This window comes from Penaeus chinensis, chromosome 18 (assembly GCF_019202785.1).
Source record: "Penaeus chinensis breed Huanghai No. 1 chromosome 18, ASM1920278v2, whole genome shotgun sequence".
NCBI lineage: Eukaryota > Metazoa > Arthropoda > Malacostraca > Decapoda > Penaeidae > Penaeus > Penaeus chinensis.
The window spans coordinates 3,587,589-3,602,588 of record NC_061836.1 but is presented as its reverse complement, the minus strand read 5'-3'; the positions used below and the strand labels follow the sequence as shown (position 1 = coordinate 3,602,588).

General features: G+C 36.8%; 1 protein-coding gene across 1 annotated transcript in view; it reads right to left on the bottom strand.

Annotated features, from left to right (window-relative positions):
* The window catches only part of LOC125034460 (dynein axonemal intermediate chain 1-like), a 16,046-nt gene extending 6,796 nt beyond the window's left edge, over positions 1-9,250 (bottom strand). Inside the window, exons 1-9 of the mRNA XM_047626212.1 lie at positions 9,069-9,250; positions 7,838-7,949; positions 6,552-6,756; positions 5,461-5,523; positions 4,360-4,526; positions 3,564-3,713; positions 2,834-3,005; positions 1,405-1,566; positions 11-42 (exon numbers count right to left, since the gene is read on the bottom strand). Coding sequence (XP_047482168.1) covers positions 11-42; positions 1,405-1,566; positions 2,834-3,005; positions 3,564-3,713; positions 4,360-4,526; positions 5,461-5,523; positions 6,552-6,756; positions 7,838-7,949; positions 9,069-9,250 — 1,245 coding nt within the window. The remainder of the gene's footprint in view (positions 1-10; positions 43-1,404; positions 1,567-2,833; positions 3,006-3,563; positions 3,714-4,359; positions 4,527-5,460; positions 5,524-6,551; positions 6,757-7,837; positions 7,950-9,068) is intronic.
* Positions 9,251-15,000: the final 5,750 nt, after the last annotated feature.

Below are 15,000 nucleotides of genomic sequence, written 5' to 3'. Positions count from 1 at the left end.
ACAGACAGACCATTCCCTCGCTCGCTCCGGCCTTCGACAGCTCTGGAATAATGAAGATTATATTTCATTTGCTGGTCTTGTGGTTATGAGGATGTGTGTTAATGTTAAGTGTGAGGGTTATATATATGCGTGAGGGACAAAGGTTAATTAATATCAGTTGTTCTTGATAATAGACGATATATTTTTTTTTATTATTATTGTCATTATTATTATTATTATTATTATTATTATATAACATTAAATTGGAAAATGTATATAATATAATTTGGTTACAGGAATATTGGTTGTTCTTGATGAGAGCTACATATGTAAGTATATATATGTGATGTTTATGTTTGATGCGTGTGGGCTTCGAAGCACCTGATACGTATCCTATATTTTGGATAATGTATCTTGTGGGATTAATATGTTTCATCAACGATACACGATTATTCTCAATTTAGAAAAAAAAAAATAAGTGACTTAGAATTACCTCAATGTCGTTTCGAGTCGAATTCTTCTATAAATTAACTAAAACAAGATATATGTATGCAACATTCTATCATTAAAGTATCGTTTACGAAGTTCTAGGAGACTGTTGATGATAGAACAGAGAATGCAAAGTGAATTATACAACCAGACGATAGATAAAGAAAAGGGAAAGGAGGGATAGCAAGTCTTTGAAGAAAAGATATGCAAATCAGGATATCTGAGAACTGATTATGCTAACGTCTGCAAAATGCAACTGCTTTGAATCCTCATTTTTATCATGCTTAATGGTACCCTCGCTATGAAATGATGTTCAGGAGCGCCGTGCTAAAGCTACACGTGCTATAAAATGCGTTTGCTTTAAACTTTGTTTTTTGTTGTTTGTCTGCAATGGTACGCGTGTTACATTCCTTAAAGGTACTGACCAGTATTGCGATTGTTCATAAAGAAATACGTGATATAAAGCGTTTATATTCAAAGTTACTAATCTGCATATTGCTAACTCGTAAAGATACACGTATTTTAAAATGTTTTTGCTTAGAATAACTCTTTATTCTATATATAGATTTCTTCTTCTTCTTCTTCTTCTTCTTCTTCTTCTTCTTTTTCTTTTTCTTCTTGTATACCTGTTACTTTTTTCAAGATACTAAGCAATTTTACACTTGTCCACATAGCAATACATGCCACAAAACGTCCTTGCACAAAGATACTCTTCTGCAACATTCCTTACACACAAATCTACCTATGTTATTTTTTTTTTGGGGGGGGGGGGGTGGGGGGACGTATAACTTCAGCGTAAAAAACTTTATGAGACCATAAGTGAGTCAAAATTTCAGCTTCTCGACGTCGTATTTTTAATCACGAAAAAAACAGACCAATAAAAAAACACAAAAAAACACATTATATAGTGACCTACACCACCATAACTCTACTCACCAGCACTGTAGGCCACAGCCATCAGGTCAGCGTGTAGGGGATGCCAGCAGAGGTCCATCACGGAATAGTGCCGAGTATTCTGGCACCAAAATTTCCACAGAGGAAGCAGGGTCCCTTCAAGCGTCTTGTATTCATCACTGTCATCGTCCCAGTATTTGTAATCTGGAGGAAGGGTCGAAGGAAGGAAGGAAGGAAGGAAGTGAGCGGATTATTTTTTTGTTTGTTTGTTTCGTTGTTAGTTGGTTTATTTGCTTGTTGTTTGTTCATTTGTTTATTTGTATTTTTGTTTTTTAAAAATAAGAAAAAAGAAATTCCCTCGAAATAAACTGTACAGATTTATTATAACCTTACGCATAAAGAAAGTTAATAAACAGATAAATAAATTGAAGTGAATGAGATTTCAAAAAAAACAAATCTTTCGAAATAAGCTGTCCAGTTTTTTTTTTTTGTTTTTGTTTTTTATTAACCTCTTGCCTTAGGAAATCTCATTCCCAAACGTCTGGCAACATAAGAGACCAAGATAATAAATTAAAAAATAAAGACCAAATAGATTAAAAGATGAAGAATAAAAAAAAAATAAGACTAAATTAATACATAAAAAAGGAGAAGTAAAATAAGAAAATAAATAAGAAAGACCAAATAAATTAAAAGATGAAGAATAAAATAAAATAAAATAAAAAATCAAGACTAAATAAAAAAAAATGAAAAGTATAATAAGAAAATAAAAAATAAAGACCAAATAAATTTTAAAAATAAAGCAAAATATAAAAAAAGACCAAATAAAACAAATAAAAAATGACCAAATAATTTTTAAAAAAACAAAACAAAAAATCATAAAAAAATAAAGACCAAATACAATCCTTTACCTTGTAATAAGATAAATATATATATATATCCCTTCAAAAGAAACCCTAAATGCATAAAAAAAATAAAGAGATGAAATATATTTTTAAAATTCCGACCTAATCTCATTAGAAAAAAGGTAAAAAAAAAAATCTTCAAAATAAACCCGAAATTCATTTTCAAAATTAAAGAGAGTAAAATAATAAAAGAGAAATAGAGAAATAATAAATAAATAGGAAATATTAAATAGAGAAAAATTATTACAAAAATCTCCTACTTCGGTAAGTCTCATCCCCAAGAAAAGAGAGATTTAAATATTCCTTCAAAATAAATAAAACCAAAATAAAGCAATAAATAAAATATTTTAAAAAAAATCCTGACCTTCGCAACAAACTCAAAATTGAAAAAAAAAAATTGTGTTAATAATAATAATAAATAAATGAATAAATAAATAAATAAATATTTATAAAATTCCTTGGCAAATCGCACCCCCCCCCCCAAATAAAAATCGAAATATCACAAAATGTATCATAATAAAAAAAAAAAAAAAAAAAAGGAATAAATAAGTATTTTAAAAATTCCTTACCTTGGCAGATCTCATCCCCAAGCAACTGACAGCTCATCCTCTCCATGACCTTAGCGGCCGTCAGGAGGTCAGAGATATCTGGCGTCGTCAGCGAGTGGGTCAGAAAGCCCCCGTGACCTCCAGTCTTCGGCTTGACCTCTTGCCGGAAGGTCCTTCGCCTCGTCCTCTCCTCCTTCGGGCCGAGGAGTGAGACGAGGGTCCTTGAAGAAACTCACCTGTGGCTTCTGGAGGAAAGGGGGGGGGGGGGTAGTGGAGAGGGGGAAGGGGTAGGTAGGGAGGTAGGTTAGTGGTGTGGGATGAGAGAGAGAGAGAGAGAGGGGGAAGAGGCAGAAAGGGAGAAGATGATAAAAAATTGTGATAATGATAATAATAACGATAAATGGTAATGATAATAGTAATAATAACGATAAATGATCATGCTAATGATAATAATAACGATAAATGATCATGCTAATAATAATAATAACGATAAATGATAATGATAATAATAATAATAACGATAATGATAAGGATAACCACAAAGACGAAGATAAAGATTATGACAAAGATGAAACAAAAACAACATACTAATGAAAAGCCTAAAAACACACAGGTCCCACCGCCACCCCCACCCCCTGCCCCCGTCCCAAACACACCCCCTGCCCCCGTCCCCCACCCCCACCCCCTGCCCCCATCCCCCCCACACACAAGAATCCGCCCGACGTACCCCCTTCCCCTCCTCCTTCCTTGCCACCTGTTGCTCTTCGTTCTCCGCCTTCGGGATTTCCACCTTTTCTTGCCCTTTTTCGCTGTCCATCACGTAGGCGTCGTAGATGACAGAGAAACTGACGTTGGCGGAGAAAGTGTTGCTCGGAGGGGGCTCTGTCTGGGTCCATGCTTCCTGGGGGAGGCCGTGATATGGTGTTGTTGAAATGGGCGCGTGGGTAGTAGGAGATTGCGTTTGTGTGTCTATTTGTGTGTGTGTGTGTGTGTGTATATAGTTATATATACATCTATATTCATATATATGTGTGTTTGTGTGAGTGTGTGTATATATGTACACACACACACACACACACACACATATATATATATATATATATATATATATATATATATATATATAGACTTACATGGCCGTAATTAGTTTCATGTTTATTATCATACGTTTCGAAATAAATCAAATCACAGCACTGATGATGGAAATTTGATTTCTCTTCGAAACGTTTGATAATAAACATGATACTAATTACGGCCGTGTTAGTCTATGTATATATATACATATACATATATAAATATATATATATGTATGTCTGTGTGTGTGTGTTCGTGTGTGTGCACAAACATATACATATATATACATATACATATATATACATACACACACACATATAATATATATATATATATATATATATATATATGTCGGGATGATCACAACAAATCTAAAGTAACCTGATCTTGCCACTCTCTTTTTTGAACAGATAAATCACACAACACCCATCCTATCTCGCACACCTTTCTACCTCGACACCCTCTCTCCTCACCTTGGATCGCCGCCACGCTGTCTGGGAAACGCGCTCGCTGAAGTTGAACGGGTTATAACGCTTTTCATAGCCGTCAAGGTGGTCCACGGTGAGGCGATCTCCGTACAGGTCCATTAGCTCTTGACTCAGGACCTCGTTATCGTCGGTGTCCGAAGACAGATCCAGGGCTGGAGGGAGAGGTAAGGGAAGGGAAGGGAAGGGAAGGGAGGGAAAAGAAAAGGAAGGGAAGGGAGGGAAAGGGAAGAGAATGAAAGGAAAGGGGAAGGGAAGGGGAGGGAATGAAAGGAAATGAGAAGGGAAAGGGAGGGAATGAAAGGAAAGGAGAAGGGAAAGGGAGGGAATGAGAAGGAATGGGGAGGGAAGGGATAGGAGGGAGGAAAAAGAAAGGGAAGGGAGGAGAATGGAAGAGAATGAAAGAAAAAGGGACGGGAAGGGAAGGCGAAGGAAAGGGAAAGGAAGGGACGGGGAAGAAAATAAAAGGAAAATACAGGGACGGGACGAGAAGGCAGGAAAATAAAAGGGACGGGAAGAGAAAGGGAAGTTATGGTATGTGTTTATTGCGAGAAAGTACAAAGAGAGTACAAGGGAAGGCAACCCATTCACATATTAAGGGAATGCACGGTATGAGTATATTACAAGGAAGGTATGTTATGAATATCCAGAGTGAAGCTACATTAAAAGGGATATTATCTTGTGAGAATATTATAGAAGGAATATTAAAATTCGGCAAGGGGAATGTACATTAACGGTACACAGGATATTAGAAATTTAAAGAAAATAAGTTATCATGAGGTCTATGAACAGTAAACTGTAGTTCGTTAAACCCTTCATTCTAATATCTGACGTTTATTGTAAAGTATGCAGGATAATTGACCATCACTTTTTACATCAAGATTCTACTCTCTGTCCCTCATACAAATTTCCTCATATAAAAAGACAAAATATTCTACCGTACTAATACAATACAAAACTCCGCTATACACATAATCAAACTTTGCGTATAGTATTTACTCCTAAATTCTTAAGGCACTGCGAATTTGTTTTATTAAGCATCATATGTAGTTATATGAAGAGTAAATGTAAAATACGAAATGTTCTTACCTTCAAATTTCTCTGGTGTTTCGCGTATGATTTTTTTCACCCGGAGCCAAAAAGGTTCGATTTCTTTGGGGGAAAAAGAAAGTATACTGTAAGGTATGTTTTGGAAACTAATATGTATTTATATGCTGCGTATAGGTCTGTCTATTTATCTACCTATTTATCTATTCGGTTGTCTATCTCTGTCCGTATCAACAAATCTATCTCTTTTTCTTTTCTTTTCTCTTTCTTCTTCTCTCTCTCTCTCTCTCTCTCTCTCTCCCTCTCTCTCTCTCTCTCTCTCTCTCTCTCTCTCTCTCTCTCTCTCTCTCTCTCTCTCGCCCACTCTTTCTCTCTCTCTCTCTCGCCCACTCTTTCTCTCTCTCTCTCTCGCTTACCCTCTCTCTCTCTCTCTCTCTCTCTCTCTCTCTCTCTCTCTCTCTCTCTGTCTCTCTCTCTCTCTCTCTTTCTCTCTCTCTTACCCATTCACTCACTCTCTCTCTCTTACCCATTCATTCACTCTCTCTCTCTTACCCATTCACTCTCTCCCTCTCTCTCTCTCACCCTCTCTCTCTCTCATCCTCTCTCTCTCCCTCTCTTTCCCTCTCCCTTTCTGTCTCTCTCCCTCTCTCTTTCCCTCCTTTCTCTCTCTCTCTCTCTCCCTCTCTCTCTCTCTCTCTCTCCCTCTCTCTCTCTCTCTCCCCCCTCTCTCTCTCACTCTCCTCCTCTCTCTCTCTCTCTCTCTCTCTCTCTCTCTCTCTCTCTCTCTCCCTCTCTCTCTCACTCTCCCCCCCTCTCTCTCCCTCTCCCCTCTCTCTCCTCACTCTCCCCCCCCCCCTCTCTCTCTCACTCTCCCCCCCTCTCTCTCTCACTCTCTCTCTCTCTCTCTCTCTCTCTCTCTCTCTCTCTCTCTCTCTCTCTCTCTCTCTCTCTCTCCCTCTCTCTCTCACTCTCCCCCCCTCTCTCACTCTCCCCCCCCCTCTCTCTCTCTCTCTCTCTCTCTCTCTCTCTCTCTCTCTCTCTCTCTCTCTCTCTCTCTCTCTCACTCGCTGTACCTTCATACCTCATTGTACATACTTACACGTATGCGTATCTACAAACCACACCCTACCTACGTGCATCCCTACACTCTAGCTCCTTGCTCCTCGGAAGCTCGTCCTTGTGGATGCTCTTCGACGGCAGCGTGAGGAGGTCGAGGAGGAGGTCCTCTCGAGGGACGAGTTCGAACTCCTCGCTTCTTAAGTCGTAGCGAACCCTCTTGTCGGCGTTCGGTTCGATGGTCGACAGCGTGATCTTGTGCTCTTTATCTCGGGTTCGAATCTGTCGATGTTGATTGGGATTGGGTTATCTAAGGGTTCATTTTCTGGTTCGAATCTGTTGTGTGAGTTCGGGATGGGATTATTCAAGGGTTCACTTTTGGGTTCGATTCTGTTGGTTAGTTGGGATTCGGGTTCATTCACAGGTTCGAACCTGTTGTTGCTTCCTTATTAGTTAAGGTAAAAAAAAATGTGATTTCCTGATTTCGAGGCTTCAATTTTCGGGTTCAAGTCTGTTCTAGAATGTGATTTCGTGTTCTTTCTCTCGTTTGAATCTGTTGTTGATTTCGAGATTGGGTTAGTCATAGGAGCGAGTTAAGAGGGTGTGATTTCGAGGCTTCGAGGTTTCGTTTTTGGATTCGAAGCTTTTGTGAGGAAGAGGGTTAAGTGAGTGTGACTTACGAGGTTTTACTTTCGCGTTCGAATCTGTTGAAGGAAGAGAGTCTAATAGTTTATGATTTCGAGGCTTCATATTTCGGGTTCGAATCCATTGATGTGTCATTTCGAAGCCTCATTTCCGGGTTCGAATTGGAGGAAGAAGGAATAAAGCGTGATTTCATGATTTCGAAACTTCGAGATTCGAATCCCTTGTAGATCGTGATTTAGAAGCCTTATTTCCGGGTTCGAATCTGTCGTCGTTGACTCCCGGATTGGTTAGTGAAAAGAGTAGTAATTTCGAAGCTTCGTTTCCCGGTTCGAATCTATTGTTGATTTCGTGATCGGTTAATGAAGGAAAAGAGCGTGATTTCGAGTCCGTTTGTTGACGGATTTCGTGACTTCTTAGCGCGAGAGAGTGTGATTCGATTTCTGGCGTGTTTATGGCATAATGCGATAGTTTTAACCGCGGCGTCTGCATTTTTTATGTGTTATGCTTACGTATTATACAGGTTAATTACAGGGAGCCACTGTGTATGTGTGTGTGTGTGTGTGTGTGTGTGTGTGTGCATGTGCACACATTCACAAAGAAAATTATATCCACATAGAACTTACATACGCCCCCTTTTAAACCCCTACACATCCCACGACCTCCCAGCCCAGCATAGCCCACAACACGACACACACAACGCCCGGAACAGACTCCTTACCACACTGGCTCTAAATGCTTCGCCAGTCTGAGGTTTAAGGCGACTCCTCCAGGACACGGGCTTCCTGGTTTCCGTGCGAGACGTTCCGTGGCGACTGAGCGTGACTCCAACTCTGAGTAAAAGAGTAAAAAGGTGGAGTGGAATCGTAAGGTTGTTTGTTTGTTAAGGGCGTTTGTTAAGGGTAAATGATGTTTGTTAGTTAAGGGTAAATGATGTTTGTTTGTTAAGGGTAAATGATGTTTGTTTGTTAAGGGTAAATGATGTTTGTTTGTTAAGGGTAAATGATGTTTGTTTGTTAAGGGTAAATGATGTTTGTTTGTTAAGGCTGTGTCTTAAGGGCGTTTGTTAAGGGTAAATAATGTTGTTTGTTTGTTAAGGTAAAAAGGTGGAGTGAAATCATATGGTTCTAAGGAGTTTGATGTTGTTTGTTGATTATTATCTGTGTTGATATTTTTGTGATTGTTGGTATTTTTTTGCTTTTTGTTTTTTAAATAATTATTTTGCTCATTGGTGCTTTCATTATGATGTTTATGATTTTGTCATTATCGCTTTTGTGATCTCCATCATCATTTTCATTATCATTATTAATATTATAACATTATTATTATGATTGTCATTTTTATCATTATCGTCGTTATTTTTATCTTATCACTATCATCATTATCATTATCACTAGTATTGTGATTATTGTTGTCATTATTATCGTTACTTTTTTTACAATTATTATTATCAGCAGTAGTAGTAGCAATTGTATTATTCTCAGATTATTATTATTATTATTTTCATCGTTTTAATGATTATCACAATTATCATCATTACTAAAACTATTATTATTATTGTTATCATTTATATTGTCATTACCATCATTACTTCTAATAATCTTCAGTATTATCATCATAATAATCATCATCATCATTAGCATAATAATCACCACTATTATTACAAACATCACCATCAACATAATTACCATAATTATCATCATAATTACTATAATCATCATCATCATAATTACCATAATCATCACCATCATCATAATCACTATCATCATTACCATAATCATCACCATAATCACTATCATTATCATTACCATAATCATCACCATAATCACTATCATTATCATTACCACAATCATCATTATAAACACTATCATTATCATTACCACAATCATCATCATTATAAACACTATCATTATCATTACCACAATCATCATCATTATAAACACTCATCCTACTTCGTCACTGTTCCGATCCGTTTCATCCTCTTGTTCGATTCCTTCTTCCCTGGCTTCGCTTTCTTCTTGGCTTTTCTCTCGGTCAGAAGCTCCGTGCCAAGGATTCGGACGAGTTTCTCCGCCAGGGTAACGCCGATGATTTTTCTCCGCACGGCGCTTCTCAGTGTCTTGTTGACCGTCATTGTGGAAGGATGTTGCTCGTGCTGCATAAAAAGGGGGGGGTAGGGTTAGTTAGCTATTAGGATGCTATTTTGTTATTTTTGTTTTTTTAATGTTCTTGTTTTATTGTGATGTTATTTTCATTATTCTTATATTACTTTTTTTCCTCTTTTTTTTTTTTGGGGGGGGGGGGGGGAGAGGGAGGGTTAATGTTCTTTTCGGGGGGGGGGGGGGGTAATGTTACTGTGGTATTTGATAACAGTTATTTAACTTGTAATATTTTGACACTATAGAGATGCATTTTTCTTCTTCTTTTTTATGCCATTGTGGTACTGTGATGTCACTGGGATTTTAATTCTTTTTATTTTGAATGTTATTCCGGTTTTATAATGTCACCGCTATTTTTTTCTTTTTTTTTTTTTCTTTTTTAGTGTGGTATTGGGATGTTATTTTTATGGATTTTAATGTTACTGTGACAATGTGATGACTCTGGAATGTTTTTGTTTTTGTTGTCATTGATGTAAAAGGGGTATCCTGACGTCATTCGGGTGTTTTCATGTTGTTGTTGTTGTTTTGTTGTTGTATTTTTATGTTACTGTGGCAGTCTAACGTCTCTAACTTATGTTCATTGTTTGTGTTATTGTGGCGTCACCGTTTGGTATTTTAGGTAGAGTTAAATAGCGATGTTATTGCAATGTTACTCTGAAGTATGTAAGTTGACAGATGAATAAATATAGATGTATTCATGTTTGTATATCTATATAGTTATAGATGTATATACATTTATACTTACACACACACACACACACACACACTCACACACACACGCACACACACACACACGCACACACACACACAAACACACTCACACACACACACACACTCACATATACATACATATATTCATACATACACACAGGTCAGACGCGTTTCAACATAGGGACGTAATTCACCATACACACTCCTGCAGCAATAAATTATTCATCATACACCAGGCTCAAACGAACGCAGTTTATGCACAAAAGAGAAAAAAATAAAATAAAATAAAAATATATCGTACAAACAATGAATATAAAACAAAATGAAACAAAATAAAAACAACTGATAAAGAACACGATATACCGAGCTAAAACTTACCCCACAACTACTGTATTCAAAACATTAAAAAAATATATACTTCGCACTAACAATAACTTTATAAAACAAAAAAACTCATAGAGGTCACGATCCCGAGATAAATCATTTCCCATAAGTGTGATCGTCGACAATCTACGAGAAAGAGTTTGCACGTTGTCCTACCTACATACATACGTTTGACTACAGGATGAGTTTCTCGCGTGTTCCCTGTCGCGGAGAGCTGGTTAGGGGACAGCGGCATATGTATGGGTGTGAATGCTATTTTTTATCTTTTTATGACTTTTTTTCGCTTTTTCTATCTCAGTCTCTGTCTGTCTGCCATTTTTCGCTTTTTCTATCTCAGTCTCTGTCCGTGTGTCTACCTGTCTGCCATTTTTTGCTTTCTCTGTCTCAGTCTCTGTCTGTCTGTCTGTCTGTTTCCGTTTCTGTCTCTGTCTCTCTATCTGTCTGACTGTCTATATATCTATTAATGTTTATATATCTATTATTTATAAACATTATTTATAAATGTTTATGTATCTAGCTCTTATCGATCAATGTTTATAGCTAATATCTATCAATGTTTATAGCTAATATCTATCAATGTTTATATCTAATATCTATCAATGTGTATATATCTAGCTTATATCAATATATTTATATCTAATATCTATCAATGCCTTTATATATATCAATGTTTTTATCTAATATCTATCAATGCCTATATATCTATCAATGTTTTTATCTAATATCTATCAATGCCTATATATCTATCAATGTTTTTATCTAATATCTATCAATGCCTATATATCTATTCATTTACTTGACATCTCTCTATATGTCTGTCTCTGTCTTACTTAGCCTCACTGTATTTTTTTTTCTTTGTCTGTCTGTCGTCTCTCTCTCTCCCTCTCCCTCTCCCTCTCCCTCTTCCTCTCCCTCTCCCTCTCCCTCTTCCTCTCCCTCTCCCTCTTCCTCTTCCTCTCCCTCTCCCTCTCCCTCTCCCTCTCCCTCTTCCTCTCCCTCTCCCTCTCCCTCTCCCTCTCCTTCTCCCTCTCCCTCTCCCTCTCTCTCTCTCTTTCTCTCTCTCTCTCTCTTCCTATCTGCCCCTCTATTCATCTATCTATCCACCTATCTGCCTATCTACCTAACTACTTATCTATCTATCTACCAACCCATCTCCCTCGTATATCAAAAGGAAAAAAACATTTTCGAAAGGCCGACACACCCTTATTCAAAGCGAGGAACAGCGCCCTTCTAACGACAAACAGAAGCTTCTTTGATCTACCCCACCGCCTCTTTGACTCAGAGGCGCAAAGCTCAGACATCACTTTAAACAATATAGTTTGCCCTGTTACATGATTTTGCTCCCGGCTTTGAAGAAAACGGGCGCATAGGGAGAGGTTCTTGTTTTCTGATGATTGAAATCGTTCGGTTTGGCCTTTTTTGCTTTTTATTTGATATGTGACGTTTCTCAAGGTGTTTTTGAAGATACGTAGGTGTGTGTGTGTGTGTTTGTGTGTGTGTGTGTGTGTGTGTGTGTGTGTGTGTGTGTGTGTGTGTGTGTGTGTGTGTGTGTGTGTGTGTGTGTGTGTGTACATATATATACAATGTATATATGAATATACACATATATATATATAATGTATATACATATATAAATATATAAACATATAGCCTTATGTACACACATGTGTATGTGTATTTATATATGTATGTATATATGTATGTATGTATACATATATTGTACGCGTGTGTGTGTGAATGTGTGCATATATATGTATCTATATATTTCTCTCTATATATATACATATATATTTATATTATATATGCATATGTGTGTGTGTGTGTGTATGCATATATATGTAGTATACACATGTGTGTGAGTGAATATATATATATATATATATATATCTTTATCTCTCTCTCTCTCTCTCTCCCTCTCTCTCTATATATACATTATATTTATGTGTATGTGTTATGTGTGTGCATATATATCTAGCATACACATGTGTTTGTATATATGTATATGTATGTGTATATATATATATATATATATATATATATATATATTTAACCCAATGCCGTCGGGGAAAATGAACAAAAAATGGGGAAAATGCTGTGCCCATTTTCTATATTTTTTGTGAAATGTCTGCCCATAGATGGCTCTGCTAGTGCTTAGCCACAAAGGAGTCAATTAATAGACCTTGTGACCATACGTGATTTGAATTGGCGGGAAAAACGTGTTTTTTACTAGTGCTATGGATATCTATGGTGTTATTTTTATTATAAACATTATAATTATTATAATGTTTTTTAATATTAGTAACAGCAAAATAAGATAATGTAAAATATTTCGTAAATCAAAGAAAAGGGTGAACGGGCGAGACGGGCAGTACTCCTAACTTGCTCATTGGTGACTTAGTACAAGTATAGCCATCTATGTGTATAAACAATCAAACAAGTACTAACAGTGGGCAAAGCACGTGTCTACCCGTCGTACCCGTCGGCAAAGGGATATATATATATATATATATGTGTGTGTGTGTGTGTGTGTGTGTGTCCGTCGCCTCGCTTCCTTCAAAGATCCATTGCAACACAGAAGCACACACTGAACTCAACCTGTTTTCCCGCAGAATCAGCAAACCAGCCTATGCCTTCCAGGAAAATCAGTCACCTCACTCGCAGCTGCAGAAGGACACAGAGAGGCGTTCCACAAAGACCCACGTCCTGGACACGACTGACGCGACGAGGCTCTTCCGACGTGAGGCTTCGATCTCGCGAAACCGAATCCCTTGTTCGAATCTTGTGTCGAGCGTCTTACTTTTTTTTCATTTTTGAGATAATAGGTCTAGTGTATTTTGTTTGTTTGTTTGTTTCTGGTGTTTCTAATGTTTTTTATCATTCTTTTTTTTTATCCTTCGTTTGAATTTTTCTTTTTTTTTAATTTAAGTCTTTCTCGTGTTTTTCGTATTTTTATATAATTTTACTTACTTCACTTTAATCTTCTTTCATGTTTCGGATGTAAACTTTCCCTCGTAATCTTTTTGACTTAGTTATTAAAGCAATCCTTCGAAATCCGAATTTTTCCATTTTTTATGTTAATCTTGTCTGCTTGTTTTATATCTACTTAAAATCTTTCCCTCGTATTACTCAACATAATTTACCAACATTAACGTATTACCCTGGCATTTAAAAAAATAAATAAATAAATAAATAGAAAATAAATATAATAATAATGAACACGTAAATAAACAAGTAATAATAATTAAATAGATTAACAAATAATCAAACAAACAAACAAGCACAACAAATCGAACTGCCTCGACATCCCCCGTCAACAAAAGCACAAGGAGGAGGGGAAGGGGGGAGGGGGGTGGGGTCTCCTTAACGGCTCCTCCATCATCACATATCAATAAGGGTCATGAAGGGGGGGGGGGGGGAGTCACCCTTCACACGAGGCATCACGCACGAGCCGAAGACCCGGTATAGCGAGGTACTGACCTCTGTTGTTATTGTGCTAGCGAAGGGGGGGGTCGATTGGATAGTATACAGGAGTGACTGATGACTGTTATTTGGCAGTGGTTGGGATTTACTAACTGCTGGGATTTACTAGTAGGTTGGATTTACAAATAGTTTTGATTTACTTGGAATTGTAACTTACGAATAGCTTTCACTGACTAATGATTGTAATCTACTGACTGTTGTGATTTAATAATAAATGTACCTTACTAATACCTGTAAGTCACCAATACCTGTGAGTTGATAATAACTGCAATCTACTACTAGCTGTAAATTGTCAATAATTTCAATTCACAAATAACTGTAGTTAACTAAAAACTGCAATTTACTGATAGTTGTGATTTACGAATAACTGAAATTTACTAATAACTGTAATTTACTAATAACTGTTATTGATTAATAACTGCAACTGACTAAGTAATGACTTACTAACTAATAACTTAATAATATTAACATTCACTAACACTCCCCGACTCCTGTAACTAACAGACTAACTAGCTTCACTGACTAATAACAACTCCACCCACTGCCCTAAATCACGAGATTCCGGAAGAGTCTTAAAACACTGTGTCATCATAATCTAATGGCCGTAAGCCCATTAACTTTCAGCAGCAGTGCAGTTTCATATATGAGATTATGCTAATGACAAGATTAACTTTTTTTTTTTTTTTTGGAAAACAATGACGCGCGGAAGAAAAGACGAGTGAAAAATATTTGCTGATATTGAAGTGAATATGTGTTTGTGTGCGTGTGTGTATGTATATATATGTATATGTATATATATGAATATATATAATATATATATGAATATATATATATATACTGTAGTGTATATGTATATATATAGACTAAACTACTGTGTCTGTATTTGTGTAGAAATATGAAAATAAATAGATATAGATACATGCGCGTGAGAGAGAGAGAGAGAGAGAGGGGGGGGGGGGGGGGGTAGACACAGACAGGTCGGATAAAAATATGATTTAATAACAACATTCGATCTTCCTTCAGCTTTTGTCATTTTACTGGATTATCCTTATTGTCCTTTATCCGTTCATTTATGCATCCTTACGTCTTTGTGTCGATTAATTATCGAAAGGCATGTACGTCAATATATACCCTTTTGTGCTCTGAACAA